Consider the following 24,224-nt stretch of genomic DNA (forward strand, 5'->3'; position numbering starts at 1 on the left):
TCACTCTTAAATGTAATTATTTACTGTATTCTTTATTTTGCTCTTACTTGAATTTGATCTTATTTGCTACTGATTTTATTGTACTTTATAACTGCTCTCATCTGTAATTCTGATATTCTGTAATGTGATATTTTATACTTTGTACTGTAATATTTTGCAGCAATTATAAGTCACCCTGGATGAGGGCCTCTGTTAATAAATAAATAAATAATCACATACGCACAAACAAACAAAATGCAATAAGGCTTCCAATAGTATGAGGCCTTTAACAATCAATGAAGGCAGTTTCAAAAGCAACCAAACCCAAAACTGACTTTCCCTTACGTGAGGAAGAAAAAGAATAACAGCAGCTAATCTGAATAGAAAACGTGAAACCTGCACTTTATTAAGTGTTATTGTTCCTCTTTAATCAGTAGGAAACCACTCCGCTTTTCTAGTGTGCTTCTGACACATCTGTCCCCTTTGCTGTTCGACAACTGTTAGCAAATCATTAGGTCCAATAAACTGGTTGATGGTTAACATTTGACCAGGTGTTGGGAGTGTTTCAACAGCTCTGCTCTCATTCAGGTGCAAACAACACTCCAAAAGCACTCCTGCAAGGTACGTTCCTGCCTGCTTACTTTGAAAATACACTATTGCTATTGTTTTGTGTTTTCATTTCTGTTTTTTTTTTTATTTATACAAAGCAGAGAATAAGCGAAAAGTAAAAAAATATATATATTTGCAGGAAACCAGGAGAAAAGGTTGTGTTGCATCTGCGGAGTAGTTGTTTTTACCATGGAAGATTTAAGTCTAGCAGTACTTGGTTCAGAACATCATTGTGCAGCTGTTTTGTTTTTTTACTTTTTTTAAAATAAAGGCTGGTTCATACGAATGCCACTGCCAGTGATTTCTAGACTCTCTAGTTATGCTAAAAGTTTAAAGACTAAAATGTGTTGATGAGTATCTGCTTTAGCTCATTGTTGTCATGATGCATTCAAAGTTTAATTTTTAAGAACCACAGATAATGGCCTGGTGTGCAAGATTCACATGGCTAAAACTGCATTGCCAGAGACCCTTTCCGCCAGATTTTGACTGATTTAAACATGTTAATAGGGTGTTCAGTGAATCCCCTCTGGTGGAAAACACCTCTTATTGGACCTAATGATTTACTAACAGTTATAGTGTAGATGTTGCTTTGATCAATAAAACAGACCTCGTTGGCGCCTCTTTTCACTGACTTTTGAACAAGTCACCTTGTATTGTAATTGTTTAAGACTATGGGGTTTTCAGAGTATTTTATTTTTCCCTCTCAGTTTCTGAAGTTACGTATTTACCATTTTGAATCTAAAACGTTTCAAGGAAGAACTGGTTGACAGCATTTCCGGAACACACTGAAGAAGCTATTGTTCTTGTTACAAACAGTGTCTTATTTTTGCTAAATGAATAATACCACATCAAATTAAGTTAGGATATAATGGTAGTATTCGCCACTGGGTTGTAATGATAAGGTAATGTTTTTCTCTAAATTATACTTATTCTACATATTCTTTGTCCCTTAAACTGAGCTATTTAACTGAAGAGCAAAGGCATTTTCAACAGAGCTTGAAATGATCTGTGACAAACCCCCAAACAAACTTCAAGCCATTAAAGGTAAAAATGTGTTTATTTGTTTTATCAACTGGAATGTGTTCAGTTGACTAGATCAATGGTGAGGATAGTGGTAGCAACAAACACAGGCAATGCTTAGACTGGATATACAGGGTCTCAAAGAATTTACTAAGCAGGAGCCCTCACTCCTTCTGAACCATCCCAAATAAAGCCAAGTCAGTTTTATATGGGGAAGTGTTTTTTATTTATTAATTTTGTTTTTATGGGACAGATTTCAATAGTTCAAAAAATTTAAAATGACACTTAAGTACACACTTTTTATTGCTTAGTGACACTGTGCAAAGAGAAGGAAGTTTGCAGAGACCTCTCTGCAGGGTTGGATAGGAGCCAGAGTCGGTAAAATAACTGACTAATACAGGAGGAGTCTTCTGGAAGACTAGATAAACGGATGACTCATATTGTTTTACGGCACCACCGCCAAACTCATGCTTAACAAAGAAAGTGTGAGCAACAGCTGAACTCCTAGTTTTTATAAGGATTTCAAAACAAGATTTGCATTTCTGGAGAGGCCATCCATTTTTAAAATATCATCCTTCGCTTGACATCGCAAACCTAAAAATACAAAACAACAAAAGTAACCCAGTACACTCTTCGTTTCGGTCTATTTCTAAGAAGTGAATTGGTTGTGTTCAGGATGTCAACAAGACATTGTGTTGTACATTTTGCTTTACTTTGCTTTTTGTTTGTTTGCCCAAACTAGGTGAGATGACATCTCCTATACAATTAAAAAAAAAAACCTGCATGATGCATGAACTTCTAATACTTCATGTGTGTCATTTTGCACACACTGAGCAATGATGACAATAATAAGAGTACCCTGCGTATGATGTATTCACTTATAAATTAGTTTAAATTAAAAAAAAAAAAAAAAAAACATATTCACAACTTACTGTGTAAAGTGTTTTAAATATTTGTGTGTTTGCTTTTTTAAACTCATTCACCATTACTTTGATAACTTATAGTTGATTATAAGTTCTGTTGAGGTCAGGGATTATAAGAGTTGGTTTGCAGGACTGTGGGTTGAGAGAGGTCCCAGAGAGGTCTCAGGATGGGCTCCTGTTTGGGAGCCACAGTGAATACCATTTTTTGGGTGGATTGAGTATCTCCTGTCTGGAAGCCATTATCAAGATCAGCTCCAGGCAACATCTGTTTGTCTCTTTTAATTTAAGACTGTTGTTGGCCAATTAGCCCAAATACAACCAAAGAAAGCAAGTCATTCCTTTTGCTTCCCATCCTGTGCTGCTTGCCCCCTCTCATTTGTTATTGCAATCTATGGAAACATGGTAGGTTTAAAATGGAGATGCAGTTGTTTGCTGTGAATGAGATTTTGGAATATGTTTGCGTCTGCTTAGAAAATGGTTACAGAACAATATAAAGCTGACAATGTTGGAGAGGTGCTTTGCTCGTAAAGTAGTTTATCCCGGTATGCTTGTAATGAGTATAATTATTGGGAACCTTTAAGGATTTTTTCATTGCAGCTGTGCCCATTTAAGTTTACATCATATTTTATCACCAAAAAAAAAACCCCACAAACCATTTAAAAAATACATTAATGCCAACAATCAAGCAATGATGTGTCATGTTAATACCTGTTATGTGTGGGCGATATTACAATAAAGGATGAATCATTGCTAGTCGTGACTGAAAATACCAGTGAAAAATGCATTTATGTCTTTTAAATGAAAGACATGCGTGACTCTAAACTTATTTTAAACAAATGATATTTAAAATCCAGCACAGTGTTTCTTTTCTGTCTGATTCTGTAAGACAGGGAGATTATATGAGTGAATGTGTGTAGGTGTACTTTACCATGTGAATGCTTTACTACCTTTTACAAATACATTTTTCATAAAAAGAATGACTTAAATACTTAGAAAAAAGTATTCAATGTAAACAATTGCTCTGTTATCCATGTGGCAAGCCATACATACTGTATTACAAGCAGGTCAAAGTGTTTTCAGTTTATGTAGTAAAAATGAACTGTGGTGAGATGATACCGCCCACATCAAACAATGGATTAAAAGTTATACATCAAGACATTCCTCCAATTCTTTTTAATTGAATACACACAGAATTCATGACAGCAAGCATTGTTGCCCACTAGCATTGACTTGAGAAATGTTGCTATTCTGAGAGGATGCTTATAAACCTAACTAACTAACAAACAGTTAAAAATATATATTATTTCAGCTGTTCGGAGTGTTGTAAACCATATTGTCATTATTATATCTTTACAGGAATCCAACACAGGAATCAATAAATAAACATTAATTATGATTCTCAATGATCTTACTTTACTACTCATTGGGTTTTTTTGTACAAGGGTAAGTATACTTAATTTTATGAACTCATTACTTAGCTGTTGTTCATGTATGTAAACAGAATGAATTTGGTAGAGCTATGTAGTTCAAGTTTAGCAGTTTCCACAAAAGCTGACATATTGGGTCATTCCTGCTCAAGTGGACCAGTGGGAGTTACTTGACCTCTTACATCAATTCATTATTTTTTTGTTGGAATGCACATGATTTATTAATATTTATGTCACCTTTACAGTTCAGACACTTTCTCGCCATGTTGGGTACAAGTTTCACTGCTCTTCTTCAGCACGGGCATGACCTAACGTGTTTATAAATCTTCAAATACAAATGGACGAAACAGCTCTCAAGAATTTGTTCAATTAAGCTGAAATTACCAACGTGTTATGAACTATGGCAAAATATTGATATTCATTTTAAATAGTATTTTTACTGAACATGAGGTTGCCAGTTTGAATTTATGTTATTGTGTAACCCAAAATAACGTATATTCCAATCCATTTTACAATTATTTTATTGAAATTCATTGCAAAGAAACATAATTTGCTTGTATGCTTGGCTTTTTCAGGCAATTGCATGAGTGCCCTATTCTTTTCTAATCTCCGTGTACAGTGTGTCACAATTCTCTGTATGATACCGACACAATGAGAGTGGTTGCTCAATTTACTTTTTGAATGTATGAATATATATATATATATATATATATATATATATATATATATATATATATATATATATATATATATATATATATATATATAGTAGTACCAGTCAAAAGTTTGAGTGCACCTGCTTGAAACCAGGTTTTTCATGATTATCTATGCTTTTAACTGTATAAACTTGTCTATAAACACCTAATATTTCATTATATGATACGTGTACTTATATAAACTGATAATCATAAGTGAACTGCATTCAAAAATATAATTTTTAAATGAAAATGTAAATCTTGTCAATTTCAATGAAATGGTCACCCAAAGCAAGGGGATTTCAGTCTGAAGCCCAAGACAGTTAAAAGTCTGAAATGTGTATAACACGGTGTTAGAACACTGGCCTAGGTATAAAAGTGTCTTTGTTAGATGTTCTGAGTTAATTAGCATGTTACCTAATTAACCTTTTGTCACCAATTATTGTTAACAGGTGAGGGTCCATGATTACTATAAATATAAGTAGCATAGACACAAGTTTGTTTTTCCTGAATGTAAGTGAGCAGAAAATGACAAAATACGCTCAGTTAAGCAAAGAAAAATGAAGGTCAATCTTTAAGACAAATCGCAAGAACTTTGCAAGTGTCTGTAACTGCTGTGGCCAAGACCTTCAAATGATTTGAAGAAACTGGAACTCATGAGGACCGAACAAGGTCAGGCAGGCCAAGGGTGACCTCAGAATCAGAGATCAAGTTAATTTGAGTCACAAGTCTCGGTGATTAACTGCCCCTGAAATACAAGCTCAGCTAAATGCTACTAGAAGTACAGATGTTTCAACATCAACTGTTCAGAGGAGATTGCTTTGCTGGTGACAGAGCTGGTGATCTTTACAAAGTCCATGGCAAGCTCAACCAGCATTGCTCAACCAGCATACTTCAGAGGCATGTCATTCTATCAGGATTAAGGCTAGTTGGGCAGTCCTTCATTTTTCAGCAAGATAAGGACCTGAAACACACCTCAAAGTTGTGCAAGAACTATATGGTGAAGAAGGAAAGTGAAGGACAACTCAATCTAATGACCTGGCCTGCCCAGTCTCCAGACCTCAATCGCATAGAGCTTGTATGGGCCGAACTTGACAGAAGAGTCAAAGCAAAGCTACCCACAAGTGTTCTACATCTCTTGGAATTGTTGCAGAAGAGCTGGGAAGACATTACGGGCGATTTCCTGCTGAAACTTGTTAACTGAATGCCTCGTGTTTGTGAAGCTGTTCTTACGGCAAAGATGGCTATTTTGAGGAATCCAAGATTTAGAGACAATTTTCAATTTTCTTGAACATTGCTTTGATACGCCTTATGTTTTGTTTTGTATATTGTAACATGTGTTTTCATTTTCAAGTATTTACAGAAACGTATACCACGTAAAACATTGTCAATTAAGAAAAAACCCTAGTTTCCAGCAAGTGTACTCAAACTTTTGACTGGTACTCTATCTATCTATCTATCTATCTATCTATCTATCTATCTATCTATCTCTACAGACTTTTACCAATGGCTCTGACTGGCTTAAAGACAAAAAAGGGCCACTAGTGGAGAAGATCCTTGAAGTCCCGGAGGAGACAGAGGTCCCATATGGAGTGTATTGGGTAAGCTCTGCACTAGTAGTATCGCGACGATAACATCAGCAGTTGCCCCCCCCCCCCTTTAGCAGGTTTCATAAGCAATGTTAACTTCTTTTCAGGAGATTTTCTTCTTCATTTTCAGCTGTTACCTAAATAATCATATATAATATAAATATAAGAGTCATACTGTCATAGAAAATGTAAACTTGTTGGAAGCTTATAATTCTTTCTGATTTTAAACAAATACAAATACGTTATTTTAAAATAAAAATGCCAGCTGCTTACACTGTATAAAAACCCACACCTCAGACATCTTCAGACAGTGACCGTAAAATGTATGATTGCAGTTATAAAATAAAGGTGCGATTGTTATCAATGACAGAAAAAAAACAACTTTCCTTTTCTCGTATACTGGATAATTAAAAAAATAAATAAAAAAATCAGTCAAGAGTTACTTCATCTGACTTCAGTTGAATCGTTCATTCAGCTCTTTGACAGGCTGCTGTCTCAATCAGCCCTTTATCGTATGTGTTTATCCAAACTGTACTCTGTTGTGTTATCACAGGAAAACAGGATTTGCTATCCCCATGAAACAAACAGAAATTCCACATGTCACGTAACTGCATGTATGAGGACACAAATGAGATTAAGGAATCGATAATCTTTATTATTAACTAATTATTGACGATTATTTGGCCAGTGTAAACTCTTGGCTATTCACGTTCATTAGGATTCTCAATCCTGTGATTACAAGACAGCTTGGAAACACACATGTGACAAAGGGACCGTTTAGTGGCAGCTGTCTGTCAAAGAACCGAATGACTGATTCACTGTGAATCACTCACAGTGGATCCAGCACATCACTGAAGTGTTTTTTTTTTTGGTTTTGTTTTGTTTTCTTATAATCCAGGATATTAAAAAAGAGAAGATATTTTTCTGTCATGTATTGTGTAATAATACATTTCCCAGTACAGTTCAGCTTCAACCCGTCACAGGCAATATTTACATTTGGTTAATAAATGATTTAATTTGATAAATAGTCTGTTAAGTGCTGTTTGAAAACAACCATAGTTTTACAGTCTTCTAAATTGCATTGACAAGTGATGACTGATATGTAATAATGTCCCTCCTATTGCTTTTTTCATTATTTCTTTATTTTAGTTCCAAGCAACTAACCCCAATGTAAAGTCATATAAACTCAGTGGTGAAACTGATAATAAAACACTGATTGACAAAGACGGATGGTTATACCTGAGGGAGCCTTTTGACTGGGAAACAAAGACGGTCCATATTATAATGGTAAATACTATATTTCTTTATTAAGACCATACAATGGGAAGTTATATAGTAGTCTTCCAGATTTACTAAGGGCAAGTGTTCCAGAAACATTCCAGATACCAGGAGCATCTACTCATAACCCCAAGCATACATAGCAATTTTACCCGAAAGCTTTAACTTAACCCTAACGTCCCTGTCAGGTTGCAACGCTGCTACTCAGATTCCCAATTTCAATAGTATTCTCCATAAAACAGATGCTATTTGGAGCTTAGACATGTTGAGACCACAGGGGTAATTTAACTTCTGAGATTTAAAACAACATTTACCAGGTTATGATGCCTAAAACAAGTTACAAAATCTATCTATACAAGTAGTTATTTAAAAAAGCAACAAGTGATATTGTCTTCTATCATTCATAACCTCTACTGACTGCACTCCAAGTAGCATAAAGTTGATATGTAATTGATTATATAAACAGGGACACTGTCTAGTTTTTCTGATCAACACACTGGCACTGATACTGACTGGTATAAGAAATTGAAAAAAAAGGCATTCTGAAAAGTAAACATGTCAGCCAGGTTTAAAACAGTAACAACCAAATAATACTTTTTGGTTTGTAGGTTGAAGCACTGGACGCTGACCTTAAGACAGTGGATGGGCCAGTCTCTATCACAATTATTGTAAAAGATATAAATGACAATCGGCCAGATTTCAATCAAACCCTGTATCATGGAGTTGTGAGACAACACTCAAGACCTGGTATGTATTTGTTGTGTCTTTTGTGCTCTTCTTTATGTTAATCGCACACACAAGGTTGTTTGCAGGATGCTGCCATTCAAGTTATTAAACTGCATAGCTCAGAACGTTAACACAGAATGGGCGTGATGTCATTAACTAACCCTCGGTAACTATCACTGTATTGTGGGAATACTCTACAGTATTCTTTCATGTGTCATTTATTTATGCAAGGTTTGTTATATTCCTGTTTATTTTCAGAGTTGACAAGGTCTGTACATGTTTGTTTTGTAATGTTTATAAATAAGGAAGCTTTTAATTGTTGTCATTTTAATAGTTTGTTTATTTATGGTGTTTGTAGAGTAGGTTGGTCTGAGAGATCACACTGTCACATGATTTTAATGGAATGAGGAAGTATGTTCAGTCCTTGCACTTGGAGTTCTCTTAGACAAGCTCAAAGCTAGGTAAAGACTGATTGAAAGAAACATATTGGCGCAATAGAACTCAAAATACTGCACTCATCCTAAGGTAGAAATGAGAATGTAGAAAAAGCAATTGAAATGAAACCTGAAGTACTTAACATCATTAATGTTGTAATTAAACACTAACAGACAGTTACTCAGATAAATATAAATATACAGTAAATGAACAAGATGCTAAAACAGTCCCGTACACTAGTCTGTCTTTGTTTCGTGCACGTTATTAGGATTTGCAATCAGCTTAATATAATAGTTTATGCAAAATAAACTGGTTGTTTTGATCTCCCATATGCCATATTCCTCTTCAACATGCAACCTTGTGGATTATGCTTCTTTTTTTTTTTTTACCAAGGTAGGCCTTTTATGAGCATTTACGCAACAGACAAGGATAACCCAAGCACTCCAAACGCAAAGCTTAGTTACAGCATTTCAAACCAAATCCCTGACACTTATAAGGTTCCACTTTTTCAAATTGATAACAAAACTGGACAAGTCTCTACCACCCCTGCAGGTATGTTTAAGCCCAAATCTCTTCTTCAAACAAACCTCTGAAAGCTTTTGCCAAACCTGGTTAATATGATTATGGCAGGATAACAGTACAATCATGCTTGATTTTATAATGCTTGCGTATGTCCTTTGACGTGAGCATGGATACAACCTCTTCATGTGCAGAGTTTAACATCATAGTTTTCTGTCATTCAGAAGATGTCAGTCACATGTTTTTTATCCAATATTTATGGTTCTAAAAAAAGATATAAAACATTAATTCACAATTCAACATTCAACCATGATATAAGCTCTAAATAATACATTTCAATATGTACTGTACATATGGTTCAAGAGTGGAGTTGCTAAGTTGTGGATCAAAGTATTCAGCTTTCATTTAACTGATTAGTTATTCCATTCTTACTAAGTCATTTTGTTTTGTTTGCTGCTTACAGGAGCTCAAAAATTGGACCCAAATATAGATGCTGAATACACCCTGTTTCTTACAGTCAAAGACCTCGAAGGTTTGTCAGACAATGCCTTCAGTAGGAACACACAGGCGAAAATTACTGTGAAAGAGAACCTGTGGAAACCTCCTAATACACTGATAATCACTGAGAATTCCACCGATCCGCATCCCATTCAAATCACACAGGTAAATATTAACAGAAGATTATTTAAAAGGTTACAATGCTGAACTCCCGGTCCCGGAAGATCCCGGTTAAACTGAAACCCAAAAGACACAGATTTCTGCTTTTGTTCAACCCTTACAACTTTTTTGGGCTACATCTTGAGTGAGAAATTGTAGGTTTTATCATACTGTAAGATTTAAGTTATGATAGTGTCTGATAAGTAGGTTGCTTAAACCTACTACTTTTTTTTTTTTTTTCTAAATAGGTCCAATGGAATGAACCTGGAGCTGTGTACGTACTTCAGCAGAAGGAGAGGTATCCAAATTTTCCATTTTCAATTGATGAAGATGGGAAGATTTATGTGACTGAACCTCTGGACAGGGAGGAGAGGGAAACAGTAATTATTACATTTAAGTCCTCAGAGTCTGTTTGATAAATGATTTCACAGTTTACCTTTCAGCACACTTGTAGTTTAACTGCCATCTATTGAAGATCAGCTTGGTAAGAGTAGGACATATCACAGTTATCTGAATTAATTGTATTCATCTTGTTGTTTAGACATTTGTTTCAGTCATCCCCTTCTGGTGACTTTTTAAAAACTCAGGAGTGTAAAGCTCCCCAGTGGCCTCAATGTCTTACCCCCAAAGTACATGAGGTACACCAGAGTGTAACCATTAACTTGACCCGCTGCAACACTCTTCCTTTGTGGACATGCTTACATCCACTATTGCAGAGTGTTGCAGGAGGGCTTTCTAATTGTTATGAGTTTTCAATAGTTCTCAATGAAACATAGGCAAAGATGATATTCCAACCTTGTGTGCTTCCTCAGTGGTAACAGCAAGGGCTTAAGTCTCCAGTGCCAAAGTTTTCATGAGAACTTAAAAAGTTAAGTACACTTCTGTGAGGTTCTATAGATATGTTTAAATTAAACTAAATACAGTATCCGTAAAGGCAGTACTATTTTGTATAACTATGATCACATTCTACAACACTAAACAATTAGTATTTGATTTGTAATTATTTTTCCTTTTCAAAAGCATAAAGGTGTCAACACCGTGAGCATGGTCATTCAGTGTCACCGTTTCTTGTTATTTCAGTATGTGCTGGTGGTATTTGCAAAAGACCAAGATAATACAAACCTTGAGGAACCAATCGAGGTTCACGTATCAGTAACAGACATTAACGACAACCCACCAGTATGTAACGTGCCATTGACTGTATTAGAGGTTCAGGAAAATGAGAAAATAGGTAAGGTTTTAATGTACACTTTGGCATCTTTGGTTATCAGTATGTGCGGGCATAGTTTCCATGCAGTTACTATACAATTAAATGTAGTCTATTCAATTGGTTATTGTATTTTGGCTGTAATCATTTTTCTTCAGTGGCCCAGGGCAAATAGATTTCTGTGAATTGTACTCAGTATTGCGTCAGGACATTTTTAAACTTTTTTTTTCCTTTAGGAAATCACATTGGATCTCTGGAAGCTTTTGACCTGGATGAATCAGGCAGTTTGAACTCTATGTTGAAGTATCAGATTTTGGATCAGGAGCCAAAGCTGCCTTCTTCTAAAATGTTCATTATCGAGGAATACAGCGGTAACATCCAGATTGAACACGACAAATTCCAGAAAACTAAGGTGCCGGCGTACAATTTAACAGTAAAGGTCACTGACATGGCTGGAGCACCCACAGGTGTGTAAGAGTGTCACATTTTGCTTGCATTTGAAACAGTTTATTAGTAAGTAGAGGTTTTAGAAATGAGTTAAGCTGTGCTATTAGCAGAAATTAAAATTAACATTAAAAATACACATTCATATATAAATATACGGTACACAGCTTGTTCTTGATACACATTGTTAGGGGTGCAGATCGTTTTGAAAGTTTAGCTCCAGAGAGCCTGTTGATGCTAAATTATCAAACTATACCCTAGCCAAGCCACCGCCACCCCAACTTCCCAGGGCATGGCAGTACTGTACAGCGTTACAATGCAAGATTCATATTTAAATACATTAATTTACAGTAACTGCAAATAATACTACTAAAATACAATATGAACTAGGATACAACAAGTTAGGATTACAGCAAGTTATATCTACAATTACATATTACTAGTCAATAGTGCAAGGATAGTGCATTAGCTGAGGATCCGTTAACGTGATGCTGAGGTCAGGCAAGTCCAGTGCATAGTAGTAGGAGGGGTAGATCAGGAGATGTGCAAGAGCAGTCTAAACAGGTTTGACCCCAATTTGGCAGCACAGGCACCTATATAATGGGAGTGAGATTTCAGTGTAATTTCCCAGCAGTTTCTTAAACAAGATGAGAAACAGGCCTTTTATAAGTTTACATCACAGGCAAGAATGACCCAAGCACCCTGAACACAAAGCTGAGCTACAGCATTTCAAACCAAATCCCTGACACCTATAAAGGTTCCACTTTCTCAAAACGACAGCAAAACTAGAGAATATCTTTTCCATATCAAAGATCCTTAATCAGAAGAGCACAGCGCATTCTGTATAGTACAGTATTTTAACTATATGCAGTTAATAGGACGTCAACATACATATGTTTTTTTCTTTCTTTCTAGGATTCGACACTGTCTGCAGTGTAGTTATACGAATAATTGAAAGTAATGACCGGATTCCTATATTTGAGAAACAGCAGGTACACACATTTGCATTGTACTTTTTGAATATTTTGCCATGCTGAAATACAAAAAAGAATGGTTAGTTTCAAAGTTGCACACGGAGATGTCTATTTGGAGTATGATGCATTAGTTTATGGTTTGATATAGGAAGGGAAATTGGGATATAAATATAGTTTTATTCATTTATTTATTTTTTCAACAAATAATTGAATAATGAACTCTTGACAGTGTAGGTAATTTTGCTGAAAGACAACCCTACTATACCCTAATTAAATAGTTGTGCACAGCCTTCTGACTCGGCCATTCCAGAACATTGATTTTATTCTTCTTTAGCCATTCTGAAGTAGATTTTGATGTGTGCTTTGGATCGTTGTCATGTTGGAACATCCAATTGCGCTTTAAACCAAGTTTTGTAGAGGAGGGTTTCATATGATTTGCCAATATCTTTTGGTATGCTATGGAATCAATTTTACCATGTATTGGAACTACATTTCCTGTTCTATTAGATCCCCTGTTCCATTTCTTTGTAGGCCTCACCAGAATTTTTCCAAACATAACAACTATCAACGTGACCAAATAGCTCGATTTTTGTTTCATCACTCCACAAAACCTTTGACCAGAACTCATATCCATCATTTAAATGCTGTTTTGCAAACTTTAAGAGATTATCTTTGTGAAATTTTGCTAAGAGTGGCTTTTTCCCTGGCCTGAGACTATTGAGACCTTCACTATGCAATACTCACCATATGGTTGAAATGGAAACCACAGTCTCACTTGCAGACAATTCACTTTGAATATCTTTGGCAGTCAATCCCAGACTGCTATTAACCTTCCTCACAATTCTTCTACTTGTTCTTGGTGAAAGAACCTTCTTTCTTCCAGACCAATAGAGTGTTGTGACAGTACCATGAGTTCTGTACTTCTTGATAATAGAAACAATAGTTGGGATACTCAAATGCTTGGAAATCTTCTTGTATCCTTCTCCAGCTTTATGACAAAATAATTCTGCCTGAAATAAATAATTGTAAACATCTATTTCTTGTAACTTTTTTTCTCATCTACAAAAGCAAAACTTTTGCTACAAAAGATTCTTCCTAAAATTCTTTGTTTTTGAGAAATTTCTAGATATTATAAGTTTCTATTGGACATGCTAACTTTTGACTTCAACTTGTTTTGAAAGCACATAAGCTAACATTTTCAATAATACAAAAATAAACAAAATGAAAATGAACTCCTAGCTCTTTTTTTGAGCACTAACTAAAACAAAGAAACAGGAACCTAACTAACAAACAGGACAGCTAAGCTGTTTACCCGTTGAAACAAAATCAAAATACACAGTTTATAAACAAATAACACAAAAAGGCTTTACACAGTACCTTTTTCTTTCAATACGCTTGAGCACACGATCAAGCAGGCTTCTTCACACACAGCAGCCCAGAACAAACTGGCTTCACGCTTTTTAAACCTTGCACCTAGCACTAATTATAATCATTACCAGGTGTGGGTGATAATTAAACAATTAAACAATAATAAAAACAAATTAGTGTCTTTCTGGGAGGTGTAGTCCTCTGTTCCCATCTCTGATTACACTTTCTCACTATCTATCTATCTATCTATCTATCTATCTATCTATCTATCTATCTATATATATATAAAGAAGAAAGTTTGCCAGTGCAACCAAACTTTTCATCCAGGGGAAGGTTGAGGGCTAAATTAACTTGTCTGTTGTGTTGAGCAGTCATTTTACCTTGACCTCTTTGGAGCTCTGCATTGTTGAATGAGTTAAGATGGTTATAGTATTCAACATATGGGGTTTATAATTATCATCATTATCAATGCTGGTGAAAAATGGAGTTGGAATTGGTAAGAAGGTTAAATCAATCATAGAGATACAGGGACATAAAGGAAGAAAAGCAACACTGACATCCCTTAAGATGTCAAAAATGTAAGCAGATAGAATTGTAAGAGGAAAGAGCGGGCAGCAAACTTCATACATCCAGTCCAGGTCTTCGTCTACTAAAAGAAACTTATATAGTTTGGTTCTGTTGTCCGAGTATCAATCCCAGCTTCCTGTTGCTGTTGTCTAGGCCTGTTAAATGCTGACAATAGGGGCACTCATGAGTGTAAATGGCAAAGGTGAGCTGTCTCAGGGACCCCTGCATTCACAGTAGAACAAAAAACTGACCAAAGCCGTTGTCACAGAGCCCTCATTGGAGCAGGCCACATTTAGGATGGCTGGACCTGGTCTGGACCTGGGCCAGGTGCGTTTACACTATGAACAAATAAACAAGTAAACAGGGTATCAGAAGCTTAGAGGCTTGCTTTTTTAATTGTTGTTTGTTCAGGGGCGGGTGGTGGTGTATGGATTTCCCGGAATGTATCCCTACAGAACAAAATATTTTTCTCCCTTTTGTTCAGTATGAACTCAGTTCCATACCAGAAGACATACCAGTGGGAACCACATTACTAACAATTGGGGCTATCGATGAGGATGAGCCCAAAACTGGCAGCTCCAAAATCCTGTACCACATTGTAGAAGGAGATGCAGAAGGAACATTTGCTATCAGTACAGACGAAGAAACAAACCAAGGATATGTGATGATTAAAAAGGTAAGAAATTCTTACTTGAATTCATCTGCTGAAACTTGCAGTGGCAATTGTGATTAGGAGGAAACTACAGTAGACCATGGGGAAGAGGGTGGTATACCACATATTAAAGTGTTTTAAAAAGGCTGCTACACACCAGGTGCGACACATCAAGCCAATATGTGAAGTGATGTACCAGAATTAATAAAACCTATACTTTTGACATGAACCTTTCACATCCCAGGTGACACCAGGAAGACTGGAACAATGTGAAAAAAATAGGATAGGATTAAATCCTATTTTTTGTGAATATTGTACACTACAGAACTATTACCCTGAACTAGAATTTAAAGGCCAATACAATTACAAGTATGTGTTTATTTTATTTGTTTTTAATAACTGTGTCTATACACCACAAACCTGAGTGGTCAGTTTAACACAATACCATTAATGAAATACATTTTGTAAGTATAACACAACCAGAACTCAAGTATAGTATTATCCTAATTTACAAGTTAAACAAAACAAAAATAGAAGAATACTGTTAAATACCAGATAATTCTTACAATAATAGCAACATTTACATTATCTGAGGATTGCGAACGCTATTAAAAAATACATTTGAATCATAATAATACCTTTTATATATAAAAATGTATTGTTTTGTTTGTTTGTTTTCCAAGCCCCTAGACTTTGAAACAATGCCTGTTTACAAACTTCGTATTGATGCCAGAAACCCAGAGCCATTGGTCCCTGGGGTGGACTACAATACAAACTCTACAGCATACCTAAACATCAGTGTGATTGATGTCAATGAATCCCCTGTGTTTGGCAGCCCAGAGTACCAGGCAACAGTCAAAGAAAATATTTCTGTTGGTAACACCATTTTGAAAGTGGATGCTAGAGACCCTGAAGGTAGCAGTATAAGGTAGTTTTAACAACATTGGAATTCATCTTTCATCTTCCTCTAAAATAAATATGAAATGTCCTTGTTTTAAGTAAAATGTATGGAATTTCTCAAGATTATTTTAAACTGCTGAAAATGTTATTCTAATGTTTTAAAATACAAATTGAAAAATGTCAAGTTTACATTGAGGTCATGCCAACATTTCCGGTATCTTATTCATTCCACTTTCTATGGTTTAGGTACAAACTGGAAGGAGATGTCTTTAACTGGTTGAAAATCAACTCTGAAACTGGGGATATAATTACAAATTCAGCTCTGGACAGGGAGATAACAGACACTTACAAAGTGAGGGTTATTGCTGTTCAGTTTGGTAAGCAACTCCATTCTGAACCAAATGAAATATTCTGAAAATATCTGTGAAATGTTTCAGTTGAGAATTCTGAAGATTATTTTAAATCATATATATTTTGTTCTTATTTCCACTTTAGCTGTGCAGAGTATGAATGTTACCATACTTTTTTTTTTTTTTTTGGAAAGTAGCACCTTTAATTGATAATACTTTGCTGACCTAGTTTCAATATATCAGCACATGGATAACTAATCTTCCAGTAAAATACAGCTAATGCATTAATTCCATACAAAACTAGAACTGCCAAAAGCCCAGGTTGATTTTGGTATTATTATGCTTTTTAAATATAGGATTAGTGAATTACTATACAGTAGTCTGTCCCTTGTTTAAAAAGATACAGGGTATTAATGCTTGTGACAGGATAGCTGTCTGCTGTGTGGATGGGTGCATTTGCTGCTGAGTGACAGGCAGGAGATCGAGACGGAGGTTGAAGCTGATACGCCCCCCGCAGGCGAACAGGATTTATTTACATATCAACACACTGAACAGCTCACGTGACACTACCGGCAATGGCACTGCACGGAACACAGTGTACGAAAACTTTGGTGGGATCTACAATCTCTGAACTAGTCTTCTCTGTTCAATAATCAACAAACTCTGGCTACTCGACCGGCTGTCTGCGGTTTCGACTTGCTTACTCACTCTTCAGTATCCAACTGTGGTCCTGGTTCTCTCTCACTCACTCACTCACTCACGCACTCACTCACTCACTCGCTCACACACACACGCACACCCACTGTGCTAAAGAGCTTGATCATAACGGATAAAGGTTAGGGCGGATACATGACGGATTACTGTAACTGATTTCCTATTGACTTTAACAAAATGAAAAACAATCATGTTGTGCAATATTTGGAGGATTTATTTTCAGACACTCTACACACACAACACATGCAATCAATTATTGGAGTCACATAGACATTAAACAACTAATATGGAGGTCACTGGCACGGCCCTGATTTATTTTGTCCTATTTTATCCTAATCCTAGGACATACTCAAAAAAACATATACAGCATACCATGGTAGATTCAAACAATACAAATCTGTTGCTCTTGCAAGTGTCATGTTACCACCAATACTGTACTTTGTTATAATACTGGGACGGCCTTTATATTGTGAGAAAGGGTTTCTCAACCTTTTTTGGCCCCACCTTAGCTATTTATTTCAGCAATAACGAAGCAGTCCTGTCTAGCCACAAACACTTGGTTACATTTGAGTTCTTTGATATCAAAAAAAAGACAACAGAATGTGTGGAATGTTTTCTCTGAACAACCAGTAATACTGTTCATTTAATGACGAACATTATTTTTATGTGAAGCTTTATTGTATTTGCGCCTGTGTTTTGCAGTACTTATAAATTTGATTTGCTGATTGATAGAGATACAAAGATACTTTTTATGTGAAGAATACAGTATTACCAAGTTATTATGATTCATTCAACTATTTTAGCATACGGTAGCATTTGTGCTGAAACATGGGAATCATGATTCTAACAACCAAAATTGTCCAAAGCCTTATAATTTATATCCTTGTGGAAAAATATTGTAACCTAACCTTTCAGTTGTTTTCTTTAAGTATATTTCTACTATAAACAGGATTTAAAAAGCAATAAACACGCTTCAGTAGTTTATGGATGTGGTTAACTGCAGAGGTAAATACACTTGAAAGAGTAAACCAAAAGAAGTTTGGGTTAATTATAATAACTGATCATTATCACCTACCACATAATAAAGCAGACTTCTTTGGACAGATATTTACATACATAATTAATTAATTAGAAGTATATATATATATATATATATATATATATATATATATATATATATATATATATATATATTTATATTATTAAGGAATTTAACAATTTATACAGTATATAAATCCTTCGTAATGTCATCCTCTGAAAATAACATCAGCTTTACATGGTGTAACAGTAGGCTTTACTTTTAAACAAAGGACTGCATTCTCCCCACAGAAGGAAATCTTTTGATTTTTGAAAGGCTTTATTTTTATAATAGTATTATACACTATGTAACACAATTTTTGTTCCTGGGTAGTAAGTGTTATTTCCCAATTGCTTATGCCTCAAAAGTATAGAAAATGGCTATTATTCCCCACAAACTTTGCTTTTGTGACCAGGACAGTGATATTTCAAAATATCACTATTTCCAATGGGAAAATGGGCAAATGTGAAGTTGTGAAAATTTAGAAGTGAGTAGTTTTACAGTATAATTGTAAATCTCGAAAAACTACTCACTTCTAAATCTTTTGTAGTCATCTTTGTATTACTTTAGTTAAATACATGTTAATTTGGATTCATATGTTGTTTTTTTCTGACTTTATGTGAACGAAAAGACACACATTTGCCCATTTTCCCACTGGAAATAGTGATATTTTTAAATATCACTATCCTGGTCACAAAAGCAAAGTTTGTGGGAATAATAGCCACGTTCTATACTTTTGAGGCATAAGCAATTAGGAAATAACACTTACTACCCAGGAACAAAATTATTATTTTTTTTGTTACACAGTGTTATTGATAGTACCGTGATGCATTATTAGTATATGCTAATTAAACTGTCCAATATGCACGTTTTCAATTCTGATGGCAAAATGTAATCTTAATTCTCATGGAATAACCTCCTTGAATTGAAATAGAAAACAATTCCACCTTTTTTGTGGGGGGGGGGGGGTTGTCTTCAAGCAAGGGGTGGTCGATATAGCATCATATGTCATGAATTACAGTTCAAGGACTATGCATGCTCATCCAGGCCCAAAGCAGGCTCACTGTTCCAGTGTCAACAGGTGGATCAGATAATAAGAATCTTTTAATCTGATTGACTCTGAGCCAGCTCGGATATGAGTTATAAATCTAAACGCACTAAGAGTGCCTTGAATTTGTAGTCTTAAAGTACTTAGATTACTTATCTGTCTGTATTGTTTAAATATGGCAAGATGACCATAGATTACTTATCTGTCTGTATTGTTTAAATAAGGCAAGATGACCTACATACATTTGTTCCAAAAAGATTAATCAACATATAGTGTAAAAGAAGGGTGATTAATAACCGTAACATTAACTGGATGCATTTCCATATGTTAAACACTGTAAACATGTCCTCTTTTCCCTCTGTAGGATCGCCTGCACTTGAGAGTACAGTGTTTGTGTCTATTTACTTGGTTGATGTTAATGACAATCCCCCAATGCTGATATACCCAGAAACACACTTCTGCTTCCCAGTGCATGAGTCCAAGGCCGTGCTAATGAAGGCTGTAGATAAAGATTTAGATCCACATGGACCACCATTTCAATTCTCGCTAAAAGGGGATGATAAAATCGATATGAGAGACTGGGAGATTGTGCCTGTTAATGGTAAGAGTTTCAAGCAATTAGAAAAATGTAATATTTTGTGGTGTATTTCTTTATATTCAGCGGTATATCCATTAGATTAGATTAAAATTGCTTTTGCCACAGTAGGGAAATATAATCTACATTCCCTTACCTACCCATATAAAAGCAAAGTGTATCATGTTTTGCTTGCCTTGGTTCTTTTCCATGCTTACTGTATGCTGTTATAATGGTATAGACTGAATTTAACCCAAGGTGGTGTATTTGACTACCTTGTTGACTAATGTTGGCCTCTTGGTCAAGATATAAAAGGGTGTAATATTTAACATACTAATATTTTTATAACCCCCCCCCCCCCATTTATTGTAGTAAACAATTGTTTAATAAAACGACAATATGTAATAATACTGTGTGAATTAAAAGTAAACCACAAAAAATAAAACAAGATTTAATATAAAATAGTTATATTGATAATGCAGAAAGCTATGGGAAATACTCACGCCATCAATTAACAACAGCGGTGTGAATTATTTATTTATTTTTAGATTCCTTTGCAAAATTGAAGATGAGACACACCGATTTTAAGAAGATACAGTATGATGTCAAAGTAAACATAAGGGATAAGGGAAATTTGGAAAAGACACACACTGTTTCAGGTAAATATGTTTAAATGATATATGCTTAAATAATTATTTAGGCACCTGCATTCTTCAGATAGTCTTTTAAAAAGCAGCCTTGCAAATTGACCTGGTGATGTTACCATTGAGCAAGCATATTAATTACAGCACACACAAGGAAACACATTTCCAGAAACATGTTTAAAGAAACATTAAAATCTGAACAATCATCCCCAAGCAATCACCAGCTATAAAGTGAACAGTGGGGTCTTCTCCAAAAAACAAAAAACTGGTGTATTAATTATTTTTTTAGATTTATAATATGCATTATTGTTCACCTTTTTAATGGATTTATAATGTTCATATATATATATATATATATATATATATATATATATATATATATATATATATATATAATATTGTAAATATGTGTAAGCAATATACAACAAGGTATTGGTTGTGCTAGAATAACTGCACGCCCATGGGCGTAATAAAGCACAAGGCTGGAAATGAACCTAGGTTTATTTTTTCCGTGAACTAACCATGCATAACACATCATGTAATCACACAACAAGGTATTGGTTGTGCTAGAATAACTGCACGCCCATGGGCGTAATTATTTTTTCCGTGAACTAACCATGCATAACACATCATGTAAAACGTTAGGTATTTTTTTACAAAAAAAAAAAAAAAAAAAAAAAGGTAACATTCCCATTCGTGGATCATTTTAATCAGCAGTTTTTAAAACTGCGGGGCTGAAGCGTCTTGCCTCTTGGAAAAAGCTGCAGCTCCTCTCACAGCAAAAAAAGTAAATACATTAGGAAAGAGAACCACGCAATAGGCCTAATATTTATTTAGTTATAAAACGAATGCTGAATAAGATGTCTGTGTTATAAAGTGCCAGCACAGCTTTTCTTCAGTTCAGATACTGTACCAAAAAGGACAGACAGAAAAGGAAGTTAGACTGAGAAGTTGTTTACAGTTGTTTACAGTTCACTGTATATATATTTATTAAAACATACTTTGCCTGATACACGGGCTTGGAGCGATGCTGAATTTCTAAAAGTGTACTCTGTTAAAACTGATGGATTTCATTTGTTGCGCTGTTGCTGGAGAATGTATTTTGAGAAGTGTGTTTAGCATACAGGCGGTGCGTTAGATGTAGCCAATGTTTGTGATACTGAAAGCTTCAATTTGACAGTTGAAATGTCAGAAAGTTTTTTTGTTTTTTTTTAAACTTCCCATTCACAACAGGTCCTTCTCTTTTAGTGCTTTGCTGAATAATACAGTTCTTCGAATAACTTTCTATACAAACGCAGGCTGCACTCATTGCATTGCATGCGCTTAAGTATGCATAAATGGTGCTGAAGGGAATGAGTTAAAAAAAATTTAATCTCAAGGAATGAACACGTTTATCGTAATAGTTTTCAATTGATTGACTGTCGGCCCTATATATATATATATATATATATATAATATATAATATATATAGATATATATATATATATAATATATATATATATTAAGAATTCTGAGCCTGATGTACTGTATATATTACCTCTTTTTTTCTATTGCAGTACTTTTTTGTAAGTGTTCACAAAATGAACATTGTTACATTGAAGTACCACCCCAATCGGGAAGGCCAACGGTGGGGGCAACTGTTGGCGTTCTACTTGGAACACTTTTAGTCTTTGGTAAGTGTCTGTTAACGAGAGCCCTTCGCTTTGTATGCTTTTCTAAGTGTTAACTCATACTGTATTTGCAGTTAAACACATGAGGTTTTTTTTTTTATATTACATTCATATTTTATGGTGCATAATTCAAGAAAGAATAAGCACCCAGAAATGTTGTTCTTAGAAAATAAACCATTATTACTGAAGACACATTCATTAAAACATTTCAGCCCATTTGTTCTTTATACAAATAGTAGCATAATATTAAAGAAAGCTTGGATTATATAACTAAGGACATACTAGGGGAAGTCTGTCATTGAACCAATTTATATTTCTGTTTGTAGGTGTTGCTCTGTTTTATGTGTTTTACCTGTCGAAAAAGAATACGGAGTCAAAAGCTACGACAAGGACCTTTACAACCGATGCACCAGACGCTAAGCCAATGCTGCAAAGGGCTCCATTACAAATGTAGATTTCTGTTGCTATAGCAAAACCAGATACCATATGGATCTGACTTATTAAGATATGTACACTAAAATGCAATTTGCACCATTTATTATGAAATGGAAGTTAAATTAACAAAGTATTTAGAAACCATTTTTGCAAACTTTTGAATCCTTACTGCTTGTTACTATTTTTTAAGATCAGCAATTGTATTGTCCTTTGTCACAAGGCTTTGGTTATTGTGAGAGGTTTTGTTGCCATTATTTGAAAAATGCCTGCATAAACATATAGCCTGTTTTGAGAAAACCCAGCAAAAAGGGATTCTATAGTACTTGTTGACATCTAATCATTTCAGTAACATTTCTCAACAAGATAGTTTTAAAGTCTCCCTTTTTAAATCAATTAATAGTGTACTATTGAGTACTAAGAGACAGTACTGCAGTGTACTATTTCCAGATCTCACATTGGCAGGGGCTCTGATGTAACACATTTTGTCTGTTCACTCACTCTGATTTGGCTGGTAGTCATTCCTGGTTTGAGGTACAGGTTAGGGACTGTACATATATTTCCACAAACTGAGGTGCGTAAAATAAATACGAGCTATCTTTAATAACCAGGACTGGGTGCCGGACGAGTAGAATCTCTTCAGCAACTAAACCTTTTTTATTAAAAAAAAAAAAAAAAAAAATCACAATACAAAATACTAAATATTTGCTATTTTGTGAAAAAAAAAGTTTGTCTTTACGAAATAAACAGTTATACATCAAATCAAGTGAAAAGAGAAATTTATTATTCTTCTGTGTGCATATGTTTTAACTGTATTTAACTATACAGTTACTATATTTAGAGTTGTACCAAATTAGTTTACTAACTTAGCTTGTGTTTTTGATGCAAGTTTGAGCCACTTTTATTGTGCCTCAAGATGAGAATCTAGGAATGATGATGATGATGAACGATGACTCAAATCTCCAAAATATGAGTCCTGAGAATTCCCAGCTGGCTGACCATCTTTGAAAATACTGCTTGTCTCAACTAATCGTGTAGCACTGATGACAGTATAACACAACACGCTTGCAAACTGAAGGTTATAATTTCACATACCAGATATTTTTTTATATCTATATAAAAAAAAGGTTTTTTTTGGTGCAAATGTTCCATTTTAAATAAATAAATCATGTAATATAAATGATATAGCTGTCACAATAAATACGTCCCCTGTATATTTCCATGTTGACAAAACAAGTTAATTATCATTAAACTCAGATGTCCTGTAATATACTCTACATATGCGTGGATAAAAGTGAAAAAAATATGCTGGGAGAAGTAAATCTTTTTTGTTTCATTGATGTCAGATTACTGCTGTATTGGTGCAACAAGAGACTGCTATCAGGGGCTTGCACAAGAGGGGGTCAAGAAGGGGCACTGGCCCCTCCAATAATCATCTCCAAAATATTGATTTGTGCTTATCAATGTGTTGTGTTTGCCCTTTCTGTCACTGACACTCACAAACTGAACGTATTTCCTCATAACGTGCAGTTAAGGACTGACAAGTGTCTCCTGTTAATGTCTGAGTCTAGCTGCAGCAGTAAAATTAGTGGGAAAACCGCACATTTTTAAAAGTATGCTATTTTATGCTAAACTGAAAACCTGAAAACTGTTAATATACTAAAGGGAAAGCACTTGTGAAGGTGAATCAAGAATTTCAATGCAGAGTTCCTGAAATGCAGTACGATTTCTTTCTACACCACATT

The 24,224-nt window shown here is 35.0% G+C and overlaps 1 protein-coding gene across 2 annotated transcripts; it reads left to right on the forward strand.

The window, feature by feature from the left end:
• Nucleotides 1-514: 514 nt before the first annotated feature.
• cdh17 (cadherin 17, LI cadherin (liver-intestine)) lies at nucleotides 515-23,563 on the forward strand. Of its 2 annotated transcripts, XM_041248793.1 has the most exons (18): nucleotides 515-600; nucleotides 3,888-3,974; nucleotides 6,150-6,254; nucleotides 7,392-7,529; nucleotides 8,129-8,267; nucleotides 9,075-9,233; nucleotides 9,664-9,863; nucleotides 10,106-10,237; nucleotides 10,938-11,088; nucleotides 11,301-11,531; nucleotides 12,424-12,500; nucleotides 14,902-15,093; nucleotides 15,753-15,997; nucleotides 16,216-16,346; nucleotides 19,524-19,760; nucleotides 20,282-20,392; nucleotides 21,934-22,050; nucleotides 22,374-23,563. In XM_041248793.1, exons 2-18 carry the CDS (start codon nucleotides 3,924-3,926, stop codon nucleotides 22,499-22,501), a joined length of 2,544 nt encoding a protein of 847 aa, XP_041104727.1. In that variant the 5' UTR covers nucleotides 515-600; nucleotides 3,888-3,923; the 3' UTR covers nucleotides 22,502-23,563. The 2 variants fall into 2 exon arrangements, with proteins under 2 accessions (XP_041104727.1, XP_041104728.1); XM_041248794.1 differs by lacking the exons at nucleotides 515-600; nucleotides 3,888-3,974; nucleotides 6,150-6,254; nucleotides 7,392-7,529 and having other exon boundaries at nucleotides 8,181-8,267; nucleotides 9,079-9,233.
• Nucleotides 23,564-24,224: the final 661 nt, after the last annotated feature.

The sequence above is a fragment of the Polyodon spathula genome, chromosome 4 (genome assembly GCF_017654505.1).
Source record: "Polyodon spathula isolate WHYD16114869_AA chromosome 4, ASM1765450v1, whole genome shotgun sequence".
Lineage (NCBI taxonomy): Eukaryota > Metazoa > Chordata > Actinopteri > Acipenseriformes > Polyodontidae > Polyodon > Polyodon spathula.

Coding starts and splice junctions, on each gene's coding strand:
- cdh17 (XM_041248793.1), top strand. CDS start 3,924: ATGATTCTCAATGATCTTACTTTACTACTCATTGGGTTTTTTTGTACA. Junction 6,255..7,391: donor TCCCATATGGAGTGTATTGG/GTAAGCTCTGCA, acceptor TCTTTATTTTAG/TTCCAAGCAACTAACCCCAA. Junction 9,864..10,105: donor ATCCCATTCAAATCACACAG/GTAAATATTAAC, acceptor TTTTCTAAATAG/GTCCAATGGAATGAACCTGG.